General features: G+C 35.5%; 1 protein-coding gene across 1 annotated transcript in view; it reads right to left on the bottom strand.

Moving 5' to 3' along the window:
- The window catches only part of LOC116854815 (protocadherin-9-like), a 320,676-nt gene extending 316,522 nt beyond the window's left edge, over nt 1-4,154 (bottom strand). The window contains exons 1-2 of the mRNA XM_032837002.1: nt 4,146-4,154; nt 524-725 (exon numbers count right to left, since the gene is read on the bottom strand). Coding sequence (XP_032692893.1) covers nt 524-725; nt 4,146-4,154 — 211 coding nt within the window. The remainder of the gene's footprint in view (nt 1-523; nt 726-4,145) is intronic.
- Nucleotides 4,155-19,843: the final 15,689 nt, after the last annotated feature.

The raw sequence follows: 19,843 nt of genomic DNA, 5'->3' as shown, positions 1-19,843 counted from the left end.
TATATATATATATATGTATATATATATATATATAACAGAATCACCAGAAAAGTTAGAGTATTTGCCCAAAATTTCCTCCAAAGGCAAAGAAAAAAGCACCCTCACAGGGCTTACTCAGAATGGGCAATGATTTCTAAGGTGTGCAGAATTAAGATCTTGGCTAATTCCATCTCACTCATTCCACTCATTCAATGCATTGGTTAAAACATATCCAAAATTTAAACAGACAAAATTTAAAAAGACAAAAAAAGTAAAACCCCCAAATCACTATCATCCCTCTTCGCACTTGTTTTAATCAACTATTTTATCTTTTTTTTTTTTTTTTTTTAAGTCTTCACTGGAAAACCCCATTCCACCCAACAACAAACACAGTAGACTTGATATATTTTGAATACGGCAACAAGAAAGCTAGCAAAACCAACCGAATGTCCATTTATTTGCTTCCCCAAATCACTGTTAGAACTCAAGTGTACACAACAAAAAGCCAGAACTCCAAGCGATCACAGTTTTTAAGGGGACTCACCAGAGTTGGGGTCAGAGTTGCCGTCTGCTTCGGTCCTCTTGTCCGGAGAGGCCTGGTCGTAGAATTCGTCCTGTGGCTGAACCAGAGGAAGAGGGTGTGAGATCAGGGTGCCACTACCCACCGGCTCGTGGTCTCCTAGACCACTGTCACTGCAGCTTTCCTGGGAGCCATCGGGGAGGTGAAACGTAACCCGGCGCTGCGACTACAAAGAAGACCACAGGACACGCGGATTAACACTCCTCCCGGAGAAAAGGGGCGCGGCGGAACACAAAATCAAAACAACTTTCAACACATGATACAATGTAAAAGCAAAACAGATAAAACTTGGAACAAAGCTAGGAACGAAATTTAGCACTTGCTATTTACTGTATCATGTCTAACTTGCAAAATACAAGAAGAATTACGGTCTTGTTTAATTGAAGGACAAAAAAGGCACTAATGGTAAACAGCTGAAAATTACAGCAAGAAAAGCAAAAAAGGAATAGACCAGTTGTCAACGTTAAAAAAAAAAAAACCTTGAAATAAGCAGAAATATGCAAATATTTGTTCCAAAGATCTGAATAAATACATAGACAATGTGACATTCAGTTTCTTTTGAATGAAACAGGCATTTTCTTTATTTAATGATTTTAAGGTAGTTTTTGCAAAGAAGTCATTATTGCCCATTGGCTCAGATATTACTACCACTCACTGGTTATAGAACATCCCAGTAGAAAGATGCTTACAGTATTATTTTGACATCTATTTCTACAATGTCACTATCGGAAGTGACCTAAAATATGTGCATGGGTACTTCAATAAATTTTAGTGTTTTAAAAAATAAAAGTGTGCATTTCAGCACAGATTGCTGCTTAGTACTCTTGGTAAATGTTCTTTTAGCTGATGTAATCCATGAGATAGGAGAATATTTACAGCTGTGTGGGGTGGAGATTTATGACTTATGGAATTATAGGAGAGTAGTAAATTTGCGCTGTATGTCTGGCTGCACCTAATCTTCATTCTGCTTTAACAGTCAGAAGACCTTTCAATATCATGTCACATGTGACCGTTTTTACTCATGTTTAACAAAATTGTGAATGCATAAATAATAAAGTATATAAAATACAAAAGCGTAATGTATAATCACTTCATAATACCTAACATTTGTGTGTTTTGCGGAGAGGCAATTTATAGACTGTAACAATTCCAAAGAAAAAAGAATGCAATTAGACACAAAATGCTATAGATAGATATACTGCCACTCTATAAATGCATTTTTATAGACAACAATAGGACATAGCGTATTTCCTATGAGTCACTGGTTCAAATCCAGCTCAGAGTCATAATGGAGAAGAGTTGATACCACTTTATTGCTGTTCAATGACCTCTATGAAACTATTTGATAGTTCAGTACATTTTTAATGAACTGATGCCGACATCACATAAACTATAATCATAAACGGTGCTAATTGAGTCTATTGTAGCACATTTCACCTTCATGCACAACTATCTCATTCACCCCTCAATGTGTTTTAAAACGTGCCTAGGTGAGTGCTCCACAATATGCAAGCCAGACTTGAATATTAAGATCTTGGATAGGAAGGAAAATGCTACCATTTACTATAGTGTTTCCTCTCTTGTGTGAATTTAACCCTTTAGAGAAAACCAGTAATGTAAGTATTTTTTTGTTTATGTTTCAATATGCCCTTGTTTCATCAGTATCCTTTGGTGATAAACACAGCGTTAAGGTCGATGACCAGGCTGCCCATTATACAGTACAGTCAAACATAGCTTTTAAAGTGAGTGGCCTATTAAAAAGTCTGTAGTTTCAGTGATTACAGCATCTTTGGTATTACCTCTGGACGAATACCTCAGGTTAGTAAAAAAGTAGTCAAATATAAGCGAAAGACAATGGGACAGATTATTCTTTAGTCTTTCTAAAGCATTTCCAGAGGTCCATAAACCATTATAAAGTATACATTCCACAGACAGAAGAAAAAAGGAAAATCTCCATGTATGATATTCTTCTAAGCATAATTAATATTGTTTTAATTACTTTATATTTTTCCCGCTGAGAAATGTGAATCTGCAGCCCCAGTAACACTTGAACCCAGCAGTTCTCACACAACAGCCATTAGAACGAGCATTTATTAAGCACCCACTGGTACACAGCCTGGCACTATGATTTCACTGAGAAGAAAAATACTCTTTTCAAAACTGTTTCAAATACAACAAATTAAATTCCATCTCACATATATTATACTATGATCTTCCTTTGCCACTTTCTAAGTGAGAATAAGCAAAGACAGAAATCTATTTGCAGTGGTATAGTAGATAGTAATTTATTTGCAATAGGACAGTGTAAATTAGAGTGGTACAATGCTTAAACTACAGTGGCTTATGGAACTATTTCCTAATTAATTTGACTCAAAGATATTAAGTTTTAAGTGGCAAACCTGTGCAGTTTATCAGTCTAATGGGAATTGGGGTGGGAGGTGGCATATGGACTAAGAATTGGAACATGGATATTATGGTATGAAGCAAACTGATCAAGCAAATCAAACTATAATTTATCATCGTAATGACTGATGCAAGTACGACAATGTCTGAAATATCAAGGTAGATGTAAGGAAAGAATATGAAGAAATTGAAATGCAGGAAAACAAGGATCCATGAAGTGTTATGAAATAAGAGGTGCAGGTGACAGCAAAGACTCGACAGACTTGCTGAGATGTTGCTGAAGAACACCAGCCGAGAAAGCCAGAACCAGACCTCTTGGCTAGGAGCCCTTGCTCTGCAGAGACTGGCCCAGGGCAAGTGACTCTCTTTGAATGAGTTCCTGGCTTTGTAAAATGGAGAAGATAGTGCCTTCACTGGAGAAGTGTTGTAAGTCTCGAGCAGATAAAATAAGAAGCATCGTTGGTGCATAATATATGACACATAGTAGATACTCAGTAAAAGTACTTAACAATTCTTCAAATTTACTGCTGCATATTCTTTTAACCTGCAGAGCTATCAATGTTTAGCTAGTTTTAAGGTTGTGATTCCTGGGGTGCCTGGGTGGCTCAGTGCTTTAAGCATCTGCCTTCAGCTCAGGTCATGATCTCAGGGTCCTGCTCAGCAGGGAGCCTGCTTCTCCTTCTCCCTCTGTGATCTCTTGTTCTCACACTCTCTCAAATAAAAAAAAAAAAAAAAAGATGTGATTCCTTCACAACAGAAAAATAATATTGTTATTTTGTAAGGCAACTGCCTAGATCCCATAATCTTGGCATGTTTCCCAAAGTGGATGCAGATCATGTCAGCTCAGAGTCTTTGTGAGGGGATGCTGTTTTTGGTGGGAGCAGCAGATGAAGATGGACAGTTTAGAACACATGATTTCTCCTCTGAGAAAGTGAAGGTTTTCCCATTATCCTTTCAAGAAACCTATAATTGTTTGCATATCTGAAGAGAGAAAGAGGGGTAAGCTTTCTTACTGCCTCTGGGAATGTTGCTCCTGGGTTATCCCCATGGAAATATACCCAATTTGTGTTATAAATACAGTCAAGCCCTGCCTGACTGAACTGGGACAACATATGTTATCATGAGACTACTTCAGACTTTCCAAAGCCTCTGCACTTTTGTTTTCCAAAAACCTCTCTCTTACCCATTCCATTTTCTCCCATGGTAAACATTATTATTATTATCGGCTATGTCTTGTTAACGGTTTGAATGTCACATTTATTTATCTGATTTATCACTAACAAGTTAGCTCTAGGTCCCTGGCTGCCCTGACGAGGAATAAGATGGGAACCAGTAACTACTAAGGCTGCTTCATGTTATTTTATCTCAGGGCTGCTGATATGAATTCTAACCATGCAAAACTTTCATCAGAAATTCTGTACTCTACACAAGCATAAAAGGCCATGCATACAAATATAGGTTCAGGATGCTGCAAGTCGGGAGATGCCACACTGGTTTAATTTAAGAAATATCACCAAACACTTTTACAATAATATTTCTTGCAGGTTAGTAGAAAGGAAAGAGAGGGGAAATTCAAGAAGCTCAGGGAAGGTACACACGTTCCTGTATTGGGCTCTGTTCTTCAAGAGTCACTAAAAGAACTCTGAGTCACCTAGGAAATCTCAATCATTGGCTGAATGCTTCCTTTGTGTGTTTCTTACTGGTACAGAATATTATTCACCAATGAATGACTCACATTCAAGTCTATAATCCCAGCCCCACTAACCTCCTGGGATTTCTACGTGCAAAGATTTGATGGTCAAGTTCATTGTGTCTTTGAATAAAATAGCAAAAACACAGAAATGAGTGACATGCCTAATACAAATAGATATTTAATAAATAAATTATATATCATACAATTGAACAAATCACAATACTTAACATTTTATTAATGTTTATTGATGTAGAAAATATAATCTATTCTTAAGTATAAAAATCAGGTTAGTAAGGATTTTGCTTAGTTGAATTACATTTCATTAAGGTGTTTTTGGGTATGAATGTGCATAAGCTAAGATCTGGTTATGGGTGCACTGTTTAAAGTACTATTGTCTGGTCACAGAATATGGCATTTTAAAATTTCATTATTTTGACCGCACTAAAATTTGTAGGGATTATTTTGGCAATCCTAATACTTATGTATTCCCCTTCATCGCTTATAGTGAAAAAAAGAACAGAAAAAGTCTAGCAGATAGGAGACAGGCTTTCTTTGAGCTAAGGAATGCCAAAGAAGCTTACTATCCCTGCTCTGCTATTCTAACTTCTATTCTTTACTTTCTCTACCTAAGATTTGTAATTATTGCAGTTAAAAATTCTTATCTTCTGGGGCACCTTGGTGGCTCAGTGGGTTAAATCTCTGCCTTCAGCTCAGGTCATGATCTCAGGGTCCTGGGGTCCAGCCCCACATCATCCGGCTCTCTGCTCAGCGGGGAGCCTGCTTCCCCCTCTCTCTGCCTGCCTCTCTGCCTACTTGTGATCTCCGTCTGTCAAATAAATAAAATATTTTTTAAAAATTCTTATCTTCTCCTCAAATCACAAAATAACAGCACAAATTTGGCACACTAAGCCAATTATTACAAGACAAATAAACAAGTTCACTAGTTAATAACTGATACTTAAAATAATTATTCTCTCTAAAATTATACATCGATATTATGGAAGTAGGAAAAAAAGTGCTTTAGAATTGTTTAAATATGGTTTCATTTGTGCAGAATTCCTTAAATACCTTTTCAAGGAAATATTCCTAACTCCGATTTAGTTCTTTTAACCCCATTTAAGAAATACTGATGCATCATTCATCTATCTAATCCCTAAATAGTATACATACACACAAACACAAACTGCCAGAAATTATTCATGATAAAGTAAAAAACAAAAATGATCCTAAAGTTCCACATGTGAACTTGTTTTTCCCTTACCCCAGCATTAAATCCAGCATTAAATCCAATGAATATATGCTATTTATTTATATGAAATAATATTTTCTTATACACCTCTTCTCAAAGTAGCAAAGGAATCTACCCCAAAAAAGGTTAAAAAGAAAACTGGAGACTGGAAACTGAAGTTTAATACAAACATTTCTAATAATATTAATTGGAAACAGTTGGACCTTTCTTATTTTTAAGAGACGTATTTTAACTGAGATTTAAGAAATAACAGTTATGGGGATAGTCTTAGGTTGCAAGCTCTGAGAATGAGGTCGGTGGGGCAAGGGTCGACAACCTAGAGCTTCTCCTTTGTAACAAAGAATATCCAGATGGTAGGCCTCAATATCCTTGGAATGTTCTGGCCATGCAAGGAAGGAGTGGCTACAGATACCTGCTAGGCTAGTTGCTACATTATAAAAGATTGTTGCATATCGATTTTAAAAGGGTATGCTTTGTCCTGTCTGCTGCTCCTGGACTCCCTGCCTGTAAGTTCCCCCAATAAACCTATGTCTTAATTGCTACCTCTGGGTCTTTTCTTTAGCCTTGCCAGGCCATCAACCACCCTTCACTTTGAGTCCCCTGGGATGCGGCTACACAATGACAAAAGAACACATTTTCAACTAAAACTACTAATTTAATTCAATAGGAAGTTCCTCAACAGCTTCTTGCCATCTAAAATCAATGCACCTTTACCTTCAGTAAAATCCAGAAATGAGTGAGAGTCCTGGTAAATTAGAAAGTAAGGTAAAAAGGGCCCCCAAAGCAATCCGTCATTGTAAGTTTAATTTGCTATTGCTCAATACTTGTAGGTTCAACTAAGGGACACTATTATTAACACACACATGTTCTTTTTCATTCATATTTGAGAGATGAGATCCAAAGTGGTAAATCAAGAAAAGATTTCTTGATCTACAACTTAGGAAAATTACTAGCAATTATGAGTAAAATGAGACCATTATCAAAAACAAAGAACAGTTTTGAAGGACAAAATCATAAGGAACTTTTTTGATGGGTGATAAATGAAATGTTTTGAGTACAGAATTATTTTATAATGGTCATTTTATGATTTGTACCTGACAAATTGAGTCATTCTCCTCTTCTGTTTATTGGAAGTACATATGATAAAAACAGTTCTACTAATGTAGACTTTATTTATCTTAGCTGCAAATTACTTAGAGATTTTCCATCTATTTTAATGTTACTTTTTTTTTCAGATGAGGAAATAAGGTAAAGTGACATGTCTATGTAGGTTGCAGTGGAAACTAGAACTCTATTTTCTGATTTTCAACAGGAAGCACTGCTCATTCCTTCATCCTTCTATTTAATAATTGTTGAACACCTACTCTATGCTAGACACCACTCTAGCTGCTGAGAATAAAACGGTGAACAAGACAAAAACTATAGTCCACTAATTCCTAAAAAGTCAAATTTTATTAATCTAGTTTCTGATGTTTTTGGCCAGCAGCTTTTAAAATGTGATCTCCTAATTCTTGCAAACTCTGCAGACTTAGGCAAGGTCAGTGCATGAGTGGGAGACCTTCATTCATTAAAAATAGCCAAGGGAGAAAGAAAAGAAGGAAGGGGAGTGCTTTCTGAGTTTTTGCCACAACAATCCCTAGATCTGTTGCCATCCTTGGATTGGAATTTATTGCCAATTTGTGAAAATAAAAAATAAAAAAGCTAAAAGAGTAACCGAGACTGTTAGAAAAGGCTATTCCTGACTCAAATACAGAATCATTGTTAACTTTGCATATCCTTGAACAATTCCTTTTCCGTCTCCAATTAGATAAAGAAATGTTAACAATCTCAAATAAGAATTGATGAAATCAAACGCATCGAGTTTTTCTGAGGAACATATACACTTGACATTCATGAGCTTATAATGAATATTTACTGGATGAAGATGATTTACCCAGAATTGAACGAGGAAATCTAAAGAGGATGGAGTAGAAATGAAGTATCATGGTTCATCCTCCAAAGGTGATTTCCCATGGGAAAAGTTCTCTGTCTCCCCAGCAAAAAGTTTACTGCCTTATTTTAAAAGTAGCAAAATGAAACGTGATAACAATCTATTAACGGGCAGTCTTTTCCTTCGTTTTACTTTCAGTGTTTAACATCTTAGAGTAGTTGGAGACAAATGGGAAGGTTCCACTCATGTTTGAGAAAGACGTATAACAACTTCCCTGACCATATGTGAGGAATGTAAAGGTGTCAGCAACTTTAAAATGATTTTATATTCTAAGTGATATCTATGTTATCAATAGATAGGACTAGGGTGTGGATGATTACTGACCATATAAACCTGAGTAGCATTTTCAGGGGAAGTGCTGAGCGGTCATCTATGTTCTACCTACTGCTCATCAACTAGTTGGCTACTGGCAGCCAAGCCACTGTTTAATTTCAGGGCAGATCTGTCAAGTTCTGTTTGACCTTCACTACTCAACTGGAAATTTAAAGGAGGAAACTTGTTTCAGCTTGTGTGGGAAACCCACATTAACTTAATCTTAGCCCATTTAGTTTGTAATCTTACTATAAAATGACCCTCAAAGTAAGGACCTATGTGTTTTTGTGCTTTATAAATAAAGTGGATTGACTACCTCTTAGAAGTGCCTACGGGCTGGAAGGCTCATATTAATATAACATGTGGTGAAATTTTTAATATGGTCTTATCTTCATTTCCTTTTGATCTCAGTATGATTTGTGAGAAAGGTAGGTCGCATTTCTCTTCCTGCACAAAAACAATTGGTAGCTTCAAGAATAAAAGTAAATTCTTTGTACTCTTTTTGGGTGTAAACTTGGTGGTTGAACTTTAATACTGGGAAAAAACATAAAACAGGAATCTCCTCCCTAAATCAAAACAGTTTGAATCAACTTTCTTCTTTGTTTTGGTGATGTGACCCCATCCTTAAATTTCTTCTGGGGTCCCCGGAAAGTAGAGAGGATTAAGAATTGTCAGCATTGTTGGCTATTTTGCTTCTTATATTCTTATTCAGTTCCTGCTATCAGAGAACAACCTCAACCTATTTCTCACGGTTAAATGTTGCCCAGTAGGAAGGCAGCACTTTATCTTTATTTTATACAAAATATAAAATGACTATATTAAACAGGAGCAGCTGCTCCTGAATCTGTAAGCAGAATTTTTGCATCTACAAATTATATGTACAGAAATAGGGAAGGAACGACTCAGCAAGAGTCCTTTCCAATTTAGTTTTCTAGTATAAACAAACCCATGTGATAAAGTAAGTTACCCTTATCATATTTACAAAATCAGCACACATAATCGTTACAGCATTTTAATTAGAAATTACACGAAGCTATTGCTGTTATTAGGTAAAAATAGAGAACCCATTGACGCAGCATTGGTCTTTTACAAAAAGTGAGTCTCTCTGGGAATAATAAAAAAAAAAATCACTGAAAAATAATGTGTCAAATCTGTATATATTGATAATAGAAATAGAGTCTGATTTAGTGTCTAGAATTCAATAATTTATCTCCGGAAATTTTAGCAGAATGAGCAGAGTGATAATGGGCATCTGCCTAGCGTCTCTGTTAATAATTCTCAATACAAAATAAGACTTGGAAAACCAAAGTAGGCCATATTTACTTAGGTAGGTAGTATCTTTTTAGGAGGTAGCCCTAATTTTATAATTAACCTCAGACCACAGGCATTTGACTCAGAAAAGAGTTTAAGCATGCTACCATACCCATACCCAGGACCCCCAAACACGTAAACACAGACAAGTATGCTTCAAACTTCCTCTTGCATACTGCTGAACAGGCACAAGATCATAATTACCTAATAAGAATAAAAACTAGTAATTCAAGGCTTTAGAGGACAGTTCGTGTTATTCTATGTTAGACAAAATAGAGGGGCGGAGGAAGCCATCTGTATAAATCCTCAAGAAATACTATCATGATACAATAAGGTCGTTCCAAATTCCTCATGAAGGATTGTTAATGTACACCTAAAATGTGGTATAACTTGCTTCAATGGATCCTGTGTTGCACATGGAAGTTTGATTTTATTTATTCAATTTTTTGGTCTTATTTTTGTAGTGTAATAAGGAAGAATGTTAAATCTCTTTAGAAGGAGTGAAGGAGTAAAAATTTCTTTGAAGGGGGTACCTGGGTGGGCTCAGTCAGTTAAGCAGCCAAATCTTGATTTCAGCTTAGGTAATGGTCTCAGGATGTGAGATCAAGGCCCCCTCTGACTCCGAGCTGAGCACGGAGCCTGCCTTAGAGTCTTCTCTCTCTCTCTCTTCTCTCTCACTTGCTCTCACTCTGCCCCCTCCCCATCACACATGCTTGCTCTCTCTCTCTCTCAGAAAAAAAAAAAAAAAAGGTTCTTTGAAGTAGTCCTAACACATGTCACAGATATCTATCACTGGCAGCAATATATCCTGGATTATAATTAATTTTGAGCCATCAAACATATCTTCTTCACCAAAAAAAAAAAAAAAAAAGGAAAATGGCAATAGGAATGATACCCCAGGAAGAGGAGCCTCTTTCTAGTCCATGATTATATGATTCAAAAATGGAGATGGTCATATAATTATTAATCAGCACAGGAGCCACCCAAACAGTCAGTCATGAATGACAAAGAACATGGTCCCCATAGACAAGTTAATGGAGGAGGGCTGAGCTGTATGGAAAAAGTGGATAGTGGAACACAGTTCACAAAACTTAGGTAAATATCCATGTGACACTTCAAAGACATGAAATTGTGGGTACAGGCATAGAACACGATGATGATGCTACAGACCAACTATTGAAGTATCTCTTCTAGGCTTTCCCATAAACATGACACATATTTGAGAAGCATTTCCCCAAAGTGGGGAAGGCAAAAACAAAACAAATAAAGAAAGAGCTGTCTTTGGCCATATAGAACACACAAAAAATAAACAAGCATCCCTGGATTTCAACTGAAATCCTGGACTCATTAGCAAATCATCCAACAGGTGATACATTGGTAGATGTATTGATCTAGGATGACTGTCTTCTAAACACTGTGTGTATTGACTATCAGATTTTTAAATAATTGTTAACTTCATATATCCTTTGTAATTGTAACATGAAAAACACTTGCTTTGTGAAAGACAAGCATTTTTTAACTTTGCCTTCTTTTGGTTGTCTCAAAAGCTTCAACGAAATTACTATTTGCATTGAAAGAAAAATTTTTATTAAGAATGTGTGATATCCAAAGTCATATTTTTTTCAGAGTAAGTTACAAAGAAAATAAGGGTAATGTTTAAGAACATAGTACAACATAGATGTAAATTTATGTCTGTGTATTTACATATGCATATGTGACACAAAATTTATGCACAAACTCCACTGCAGACTGATGTCTTAGATCATGAAATTTCCCTATTCTTAGACAAGGAAATTGTCAATTATACATGGGATCTGTACTTTATTTGTTAATTTTGAAAATGAAATCCAAACTTCATTAATTGAATCTAAGAAAACCTGAATTAACCTAAATATTTTCTGATACCATAAAGTACATACTAGAAACAGTCTCTGTGGTTATATTTAGTCCCATATAATACATGGCCTTGCTTGGTGACAAAAACTTACTTTTTCAGCAAACATATTTCATTTAGGGTAGAATTCATCATATAAGATTATGATTATAAGATAAGGAAAAACATTTATTAAATAAATAAAAATTGTATAAAACAACTTTTTTAATCTTTCAGAGAGGAGCTACTTAATAATCTAATTACTGAAGTGATATGAAAATATTTTTACATATTTTGCAGTAAACAGTTTTGAACTGTTATGAGAGCACAACATTACATTGTACAGTCTCAAGGTGTCAGCTCTGCCTTTTATGATCTGATTTTACTTTTTGAAACAACTAAAAGCCATCTGTAATGGTGAACAAGAGCATTTCAAGAAGGAGAGACTAAAATGATAGGCACATTTTCTTCAATGGCTTCAAAACTCTTTGAGGACTGTTATGAAAGAGGAATTCCAAAATATTTTGAGAAATGGTAATATTAAGTGCAGTAGGTAAAAAAAGAAGGCAAGTTTGAAGGACAACACTCATCTAAATGCATAATTTCTGTTCCTTGGGAAAAAGATCAGTCTTGACTTTATTCTCAGCTTAATGTAGAGCAATGTTCTTTTTGGATCATAAATTTAGAAAGTATAGTGAAGGTGGCATAGTATGAGAGAATGAAATGAATGTGATGGACTTCATAGGGGCTTTGAATTACAGGAATCTGAGAATATGTTTTCAAAACAATCTTGCTGCATACGTACAAAGCAGTCCCATTTGGATATGGAAATCCTACCAAAATATTTTTAAAAGAATAAATAAGCCTTATTCTGTAGAGGGAAAAGCACTGATGTCCTGATAAGCTGGAGGAAAATGTTTTAAGCCTCTATTGCTTTGAAAAATGTAATACGTAACTACCTCCTCTATTCTGCAAGAATCAGAGCCTTACAATGATCTTAAGAAAACAGAGAAACTAACCCAGTTGGAATAAACATGAGCAACATTTTGTATCACTTTTCTCCTGGGTAGAAGCCGCCTTTGTTCTGAAGTCAAATTGGCTGAGCTGTATTTAAAAAATATATCCTCCTATTATTGCCGACAGTAACTGTGACTTTGAGCCTGACATTTGAAACAAAAATCACTCCTATATCTCATTGATAATCGCACTTGCCCTGTGGCTCTTAGTCTTTTCTTTTGAAACATTACTGAGTCATCAATCTCAGTTATGTGTGTATTGGGGATCATTTGTTTTCCCTGAATACAAATATATAATTCAAACACATGTCAGGAACTTCTGTATGTCAAAAGCTTCTGTAGTTTTAGGTAGCATCTATAAAGTATTATGTACTCAGAAAAGGATGGCTACTTTTGAAGAGACAAAACTCTCAAATATGTTCCAAATATGAATGCAGCAATCCAGAAGGTAAAGATCTGAAAATCTGAGCAATATTTTTTGAAGAGAAAAAAATAAACATTTTAAGTCCACTTGACTCACAGGTGCATAGAAATGCCTTCTAACTTTTATCTGGGGCAGAGAGGGAAAGACAGTCTCAGAATGAAACTTTACAGGATTTCCGCACCAGGGGTAACTTGCTATATAGTACAATTTAGCCTGTGCACTAAAAATTCGAGAACAGTAAGACAGCTTGAAATTTGAAAAAAATGTATTATATCTCCTGAAGTTTATATTTAGGACCTTGAAATTCAGAAATATATTATCCTGTTTACAAAATGCTAAAAATGATGAACAAATTGCTAATCTAGAACACATTTTTTTAAAAGATTTTATTTATTTATTTGACAGAGAAAGACAGCGAGAGGGAACACAAGCAGGGGGAGTGGGAGAGAGAGAAGGAGGTTTCCTGCTGAGCAGGGATCACGATGGGGGGCTCCATCCCAGGACCCTGGGATCATATCCTGAGTCAAAGGCAGACGCTTAATGACTGAGCCACCCAGGTGCCCCTAGAATACATTTTTCAGAAAGAACTACTGTAGTCAACAATTATTTATATGTATGCTTAAAATGGGGGGAAAAGACAATTAAATATTTGAAAGAAAACTTCATCTAGGCTATATTTAAAACGATTTGAACACAAAGAGCTAACACATAAACTATGGACTTTAGTTAATAACATATTAATATTGTTCATCCATTATAACAGGTGTAGAAGACTAATGCAGGACATTAATAGGAGAATTATTCAGGAATTGATGATATATGGAAAGTCTGTGTTCTTTGTGCACAGTATTTTGAAAAACCCAAAGCCCCTCTAAAGATGCTCTATTTAAAAAAACAAAAATTAGGGAGAGGATGTAGGCAAGGATTTCTGTAGTGATGGTGAAGGGGCATCAGGCCAAGTTCAAGGAATTTAAATGATATCACTATTCTATATTATGTTGAATTTAAATTTTATTGAGTGTGTGTTGGAGATACAAATACTCAGGTATTTGTATTATAAGACAAATTTTAAGTCATAAGTAAAGATTCAAATTTATATAATTACCTACATTTAAAAAAGAATATTTCTATATGCACACAATTTTTATTGTCTAAAACTATACTTTCTTCCCTTAAAAATATTTGAAATACTATATACTTTTAAAGGTATTCAATTAAATAGACATTTTAATTCATATTTTATAATGATATAAGCCAATCTTGACACCTCTAGGAACATATTTCAGTGTTAACTTCATGAGGATGAAATGAAATGTTCCTCATATCAGAAAATAATTCTGATCTAGTCCATGCCCTAGCCTGACAGATGAAAGAAGATAGATGATGGTATTTGGGGAATTAAGGAATTACCTATCCTGGAATAGATCATAGAGTTTAGTGTCCGTAGAAGAAAATCTAGCAGATTTTCATCAGACATAGAGTTTGGGTGATAACTGATCAAACAAGGCAGCTAGCCAATTTCAGCTTCTGGAAAACTCTGTTGGAAAAAAGTTCTTTCAGTGCAAGAGCATGATCATTTGACTCCCATATATGTGTAATCTCTCCTAAGGTCTGTAGGGTAATATCATTAGACTAAAAAGTGCAATCATCATGTTTCTGGTGAAAGAGGGAATTAAAAAACAATTTGAGATTTAAATTTATTCTAGCAGTATATGTTAAATAGATGCTAAATATATGTATGAGAAGTAAATATATTTATATATAAATATATGTTAAAAATTTTCCAACTCAATCTATTCACTAATTTCGTTACTACGCTTCAAACTTCATGCAGGAGATATGCATATTAGAAGAACAGAGTAAAAGGAAAACTATCCAAATTGTGGGTCCTCATAAACCGGACACCTCTGAAACTATACCATTTGAAGAATTCATAAACCTGGAGAATACATGCTAAGACAGAATGGTTTAAGATTTAAGAAATTCCCAAGAGAGTTGTACTTAGCTATTCAAAAAACACTGTGAATCACCTACTTTGTATAAAGTTTCCCTAGATACTGAGGGGAACTTGGTAATCAAGAATGGCATAGTCATTTCATTCCCAAGTCTTACTTACAGTCTAGTAAGTAAAATAGACTGGAATAAGTAATTAAAAATGTGTTAGATATTATAAAGGAGAAATTTAGGGTCCAAGAGATGTATGTAAGAGAAAAGTCCAACCAGGCAGGGAAGTCTTCCAATACAGGATATTCCAGAGTATGCATGACCATTTGTCAGACACTGGGAGGCTACAATTCATATAAAAACTTTCCACGATTAACCATTTCTTTTTTTTTTTTTTTTTTTTTTTTTTTGCTTTTCTTGGTGGAATACACGCTCTAACTCCTAAATAAAAAGAACATTGCAAATTCTAGTTGCTACTGAAGCACATTACCCAATGTGTATGAGGATCTCTTTTTTTACTGATTCCACCCAAATGCCTTAATAAATACAGAATGTAGTAACATTTATCTTTTTGAGTTTAAATTATTAGGTACCAGTAATGTTGCATACTTAATAGTCATGTTCTGAAACAGCCTCCATTGTTTCTTTCAGGATTTCTTTAGACAACTGAAATAAATTATCAGCCTATTATTGGAAATTATGATCAAAATCATACATGAAGAAATTATGACCAATTAGAACCAGAAGTAGGAATTCCTGAAAGGGAGGAACCATATATTCTTTGACTTGAAATACCTAGCACCTAGTATATATAGCCCTTAATGTCTGGTAGGCACTCTAAATATGTATTGAATGAAAATATATGAAAATCTAAATAACCACAAAGATTTATTTTCCTTAAGAGTGTCAAAATAAAAGAACTAGCTTGACTTTTTCCTCTAAACACAAAAAGAAATTATCTGTTCAAAAAATAATACTAAAAAATTACCTGATTTGACAGATAGAGAAAAGAGGAGATAAGCTCTGCATTTCTTTTAATAATTAAAAAAGTAAATACAAATGCAAGTGAATAGACTCTACAGGAGTGCTGAATGTGTCAATGGATTTTTCTACCATTTTAATTCTGAAAGCCATTCAACAAGTTGTATCCCTGCCTACAATGTCTTCTTCTCTGGGAACTAAGGGATTCTGCCATGGATGGCCCCTTGGATCATAAAAGAAAATGAAATCATAATCTGGATCTCAACAATCAAAACCATCACTTAAAACCATTAAGTAGGGGCGCCTGGGTGGCTCAGTGGGTTAAGGCTCTGCCTTTGGCTCTGGTCATTATCTGACGGTCCTGGAATTGAGCCCTGCATCAGGCTCTCTGCTCAGTAGGGAGCCTGCTTCCCTTTCTCTCTCCCTACCTGCCTCTCTGCCTGCTTGTGATCTCTCTGTCAAATAAATAAATAAAATCTTAAAACAACAACAACAACAACAAAACATTAAATACCCCCTTGACAAGTGATGTCCAGTTTCTTGATACCAGGTTAAAAAAAAAAAAAATTGAAGAGCTATATAGAGTAAGAAATAGAAAAAAGGCTGTCAAGTGTTTCCTTATTCTCACATGCAGAAGACATTTAAAATGTTAGGTGTGTTCAATAATAAAATTCTAAACTTTAAAGAATATTTTCAATGCTATGAAATGATGAAATAGAAAATGTTGGCTAGAATTTTTTTCAAGCAACCTTCTTACTGCATCTTCTCTTTATGGAAAGTCAATCCTTTAAAAATATTTAGTTTCAATGTTTTAAAAATTACAGTGCAAGAAAATATAATTAACCACAATGTCCATAAAATGATTTATCAAGGAAATATGTATTTATGATAAACATACTTAAAGCTAATAATGCTCAGATACAACATAAAATCCTCAAATAATTCCATTAAAATGTACTTATTACATAGATCTTTTATTTAGGTGAATAATTCGTCTCAGTGGCAATTGGCAGATATGTTTTGACACAGAAAGAATAACGACCTTTGCCGGAGTCAAAAAATATCTTAGAATGTATTTACTCCCAAAAGAGTTTAATTTCATATTGTGATGATTAATCAGAGTGAATGACTTTATTTTCTGCTGTTTTAACTACAAGAAATGATCTCTTCTGTTTTTATCCTATTATAAGGATCGTTACAAAAATGGGAAACAATTAACACCGGGTTTAATGCCTGAGTGCTATAGAGCTGAAGTAATTGCACTCAAGGTCTGCTAACTTTTTAATCAGGCATTTGGTTGCAAGCTGCTCGCAATTGATTCTGAGAGAACTAACACTATCTAAGGAGGAAAGCAGGTGCGCCAGAAAAGCAAGCATGTTGGCAAAACAAATGAAAGATTTTAAAAGGAAAAGGAGAAAAGAAAAAAAAAAGCAAAACCAAAGCAAAATGCTTGTCAGCAGGCCATTTACTTGGCTCAGACTGTTACCGAACAAAGCCAGTTGTGCACCCAAGCATGGTGGTAGAAGCCCCACTGACCTACTGCTTTCAGAGGGTAATACTAAAGCTTAGCAGCCAGGAGCCCGGTCCATCTCAATATTAGTGAATTGAGTTAATTAACAGAGAAGGCTTGAAATTTCCATATTCAGTAGAATTGAGACACCATCAGAGGTTTCTGGAATTACATTCTAATTAGAAAAGTTCCCTCTTCTTTGCATCCAGGCTACTCTTTGAAAAACAAATTTGGTTAGGTACTTTGTTCTCTCTTAAAAGACAAAAAAAAAAAAAAAAAAAAAAAAATCTACAGTTTTCCTCCAAAGCTAATGACATTTTTCTTTTTCTTTCTTTAATAAGTGTCATTCTACTGTGAAAGTGACTCCTTTTAGGCATGTCGCACACATTTAAAGATATATGCCTTGCCTGAGAATACTGCAGGGTGGGGGACGTTTAAAAAAAAAAATCCCCTCCTCTATAATCCCTTGAAAGGGGAGACTCTAAGAGCTAATGCTTCTGTCCTTTCCACTCATAGAATAATCTGACAAGAAGCAGACAAATATTTATAAAATTTGAAGTCTGAAATCTCTTATAATGGTTAGGCACACTACAGATCTCCCTTTACACAGAGAAAGGAAAACAAATGGCAGACTTGGCCATTTACTTGGTGAATTCCCAGACATTTGGTATTGCTTTCTTGTATCCCCAAAAGAACATTTAAAGAAGAGTATAAAGCAGAACTACCTCTTGCCCCAGAAGAGTAAGTCAGAGTTTGTCTGTTTTGTTTTGTTTTGTTTTGTTTTGTTTTGTTTTGTTTTGTTTTTGGGAGGCGTGGAGGATAAGAAAAAGAAAACAGCAGAAAGGAGCTTCTTAAAACAAAGTCTTTGTGCATTTTAATTACATGTGTGTGCCTGGCTACATTAGAAATTTGTTAGGATGTCTCAGCGTGTAGAGATCAGTGGATCTAAAAACCGACAGGCATTTACATGAGTTTCCACACCAGCTTCATACAAGTTATGGAAGTCTCAGCTCATTTGTGTGGATCACTTAACTTCCCATGAGCAAGCACTTCCTTATCCTCTTCTGTAAACAGCTCTCACTGAGTCACGGTAGCATCTGCTGTTTCTAGGTGAGCAGCTAATACAAATGAAAGAAAGGCACCTGCCATCAGTCCACCTGCCCATAAAGGTCCTTAACCGTATGGACTTCCACACGGGTATGAATCTGAGCAGTTCAGGAAGTAGGAGGAGAACAAAGAGACTAGCAGGTAAGGAGCCCCTTCGAGGTTCAGGTTACCTCACAAAAATGGCTTTTGCCGGATTAACAACTATGCACTTTCTAACTCCAAATATGACTTTAAACAAAATTTTCATTCTCTGTGCAGCATTTCATAACAATTTGATATCCAGTATTGAAGTGATCCTTTGAAATCCAGTAGATCTGAATGGTGTGTGTGTGTATGTGTGTGTGTGTGTGTATGTGTGTGTGTATGTGTGCATGTGTGTCTACGTATTTCACTCCAAGAATTCAAAGAAGGACATTCCATAATATCTCCTCCTGCCAGTGGAGCATGACAAAGCATCCCAAAACCCCGGGCTCATTTGTGAGTGCAAAGTGCCATCACTTACATGGATTAGCTGGCTGCCATGATGTCTATTATAAGCCTAATGTTAGTCTTCCAGTGTTTTCTTTTTTTTTTTATGAGGAATTTTTTAAAATTTATTTTCAGCATAACAGTATTCATTGTTTTTGCACCACACCTAGTGCTCCATGCAATCCGTGCCCTCTCTAATACCCACCACCTGGTTCCCCCAACCTCCCACCCCTTGCCCCTTCAAACTCCTCAGGTTGTTTTTCAGAGTCCATAGTCTCTCATGGTTCACCTCCCCTTCCAATTTCCCCCAACTCCCTTCTCCTCTCTAGTCTTCCAGTGTTTTCACGTCAAAGAAATCTATCAGGAAAACCTTGTCTTTGTTAGACTTTGATATTTTCCATCGAGTGGTTTGAGTTTTCTCAAGTTATTATAACAATCAAATTTGGGGGAAAAACATTACTGGGTAAGTTGGTTGAATAATGCCAGTGTCATTCATTATACTCAGAAATAAAACTTTTTCCACTTAAAAAATAATGAATAGAGAGTGCCTGGATGGCTTAGCTGGTTAAGCAACTGCCTTCCACTCAGGCCATGATCCCAGAGTCCTGGTATGGAGTCCCCACATTGGGGTCCCTGTTCAGCAGGGAATCTGCTTCTCCCTCTAACCTTCTCCTCTCTCATGCTCTCTCTCACTTACTCTTTCTCTCTCTCTTTCTCTAATAAATAAATAAAATCTTAAAAAAATAATGAATATAGTAAGAAATACTATCACCATAAATTGTATTTGGTTTTTGAGTGTTCTTGCATCTATTCTAATTTCCCAAGGAGAAATAAAACAAATCTATTTTAGCTTAAGAGGTATCTCTAGTTTTTAAAGATTATTTATTCATCTGTTCCAGTCCATTGCTTAAACTACAGAATAAACAATTCTTAAGGGTAATGTTTACCCATGATCCTTTACTGATTAATGTACTTTTTATTTCCATGTCCTTCCTCAATACAC

Source organism: Lontra canadensis, unplaced genomic scaffold (assembly GCF_010015895.1).
Source record: "Lontra canadensis isolate GAN:19392208 unplaced genomic scaffold, GSC_riverotter_1.0 scaffold95, whole genome shotgun sequence".
Taxonomy (NCBI): domain Eukaryota; kingdom Metazoa; phylum Chordata; class Mammalia; order Carnivora; family Mustelidae; genus Lontra; species Lontra canadensis.
This window is presented reverse-complemented; position numbering and strand designations above follow the sequence as displayed.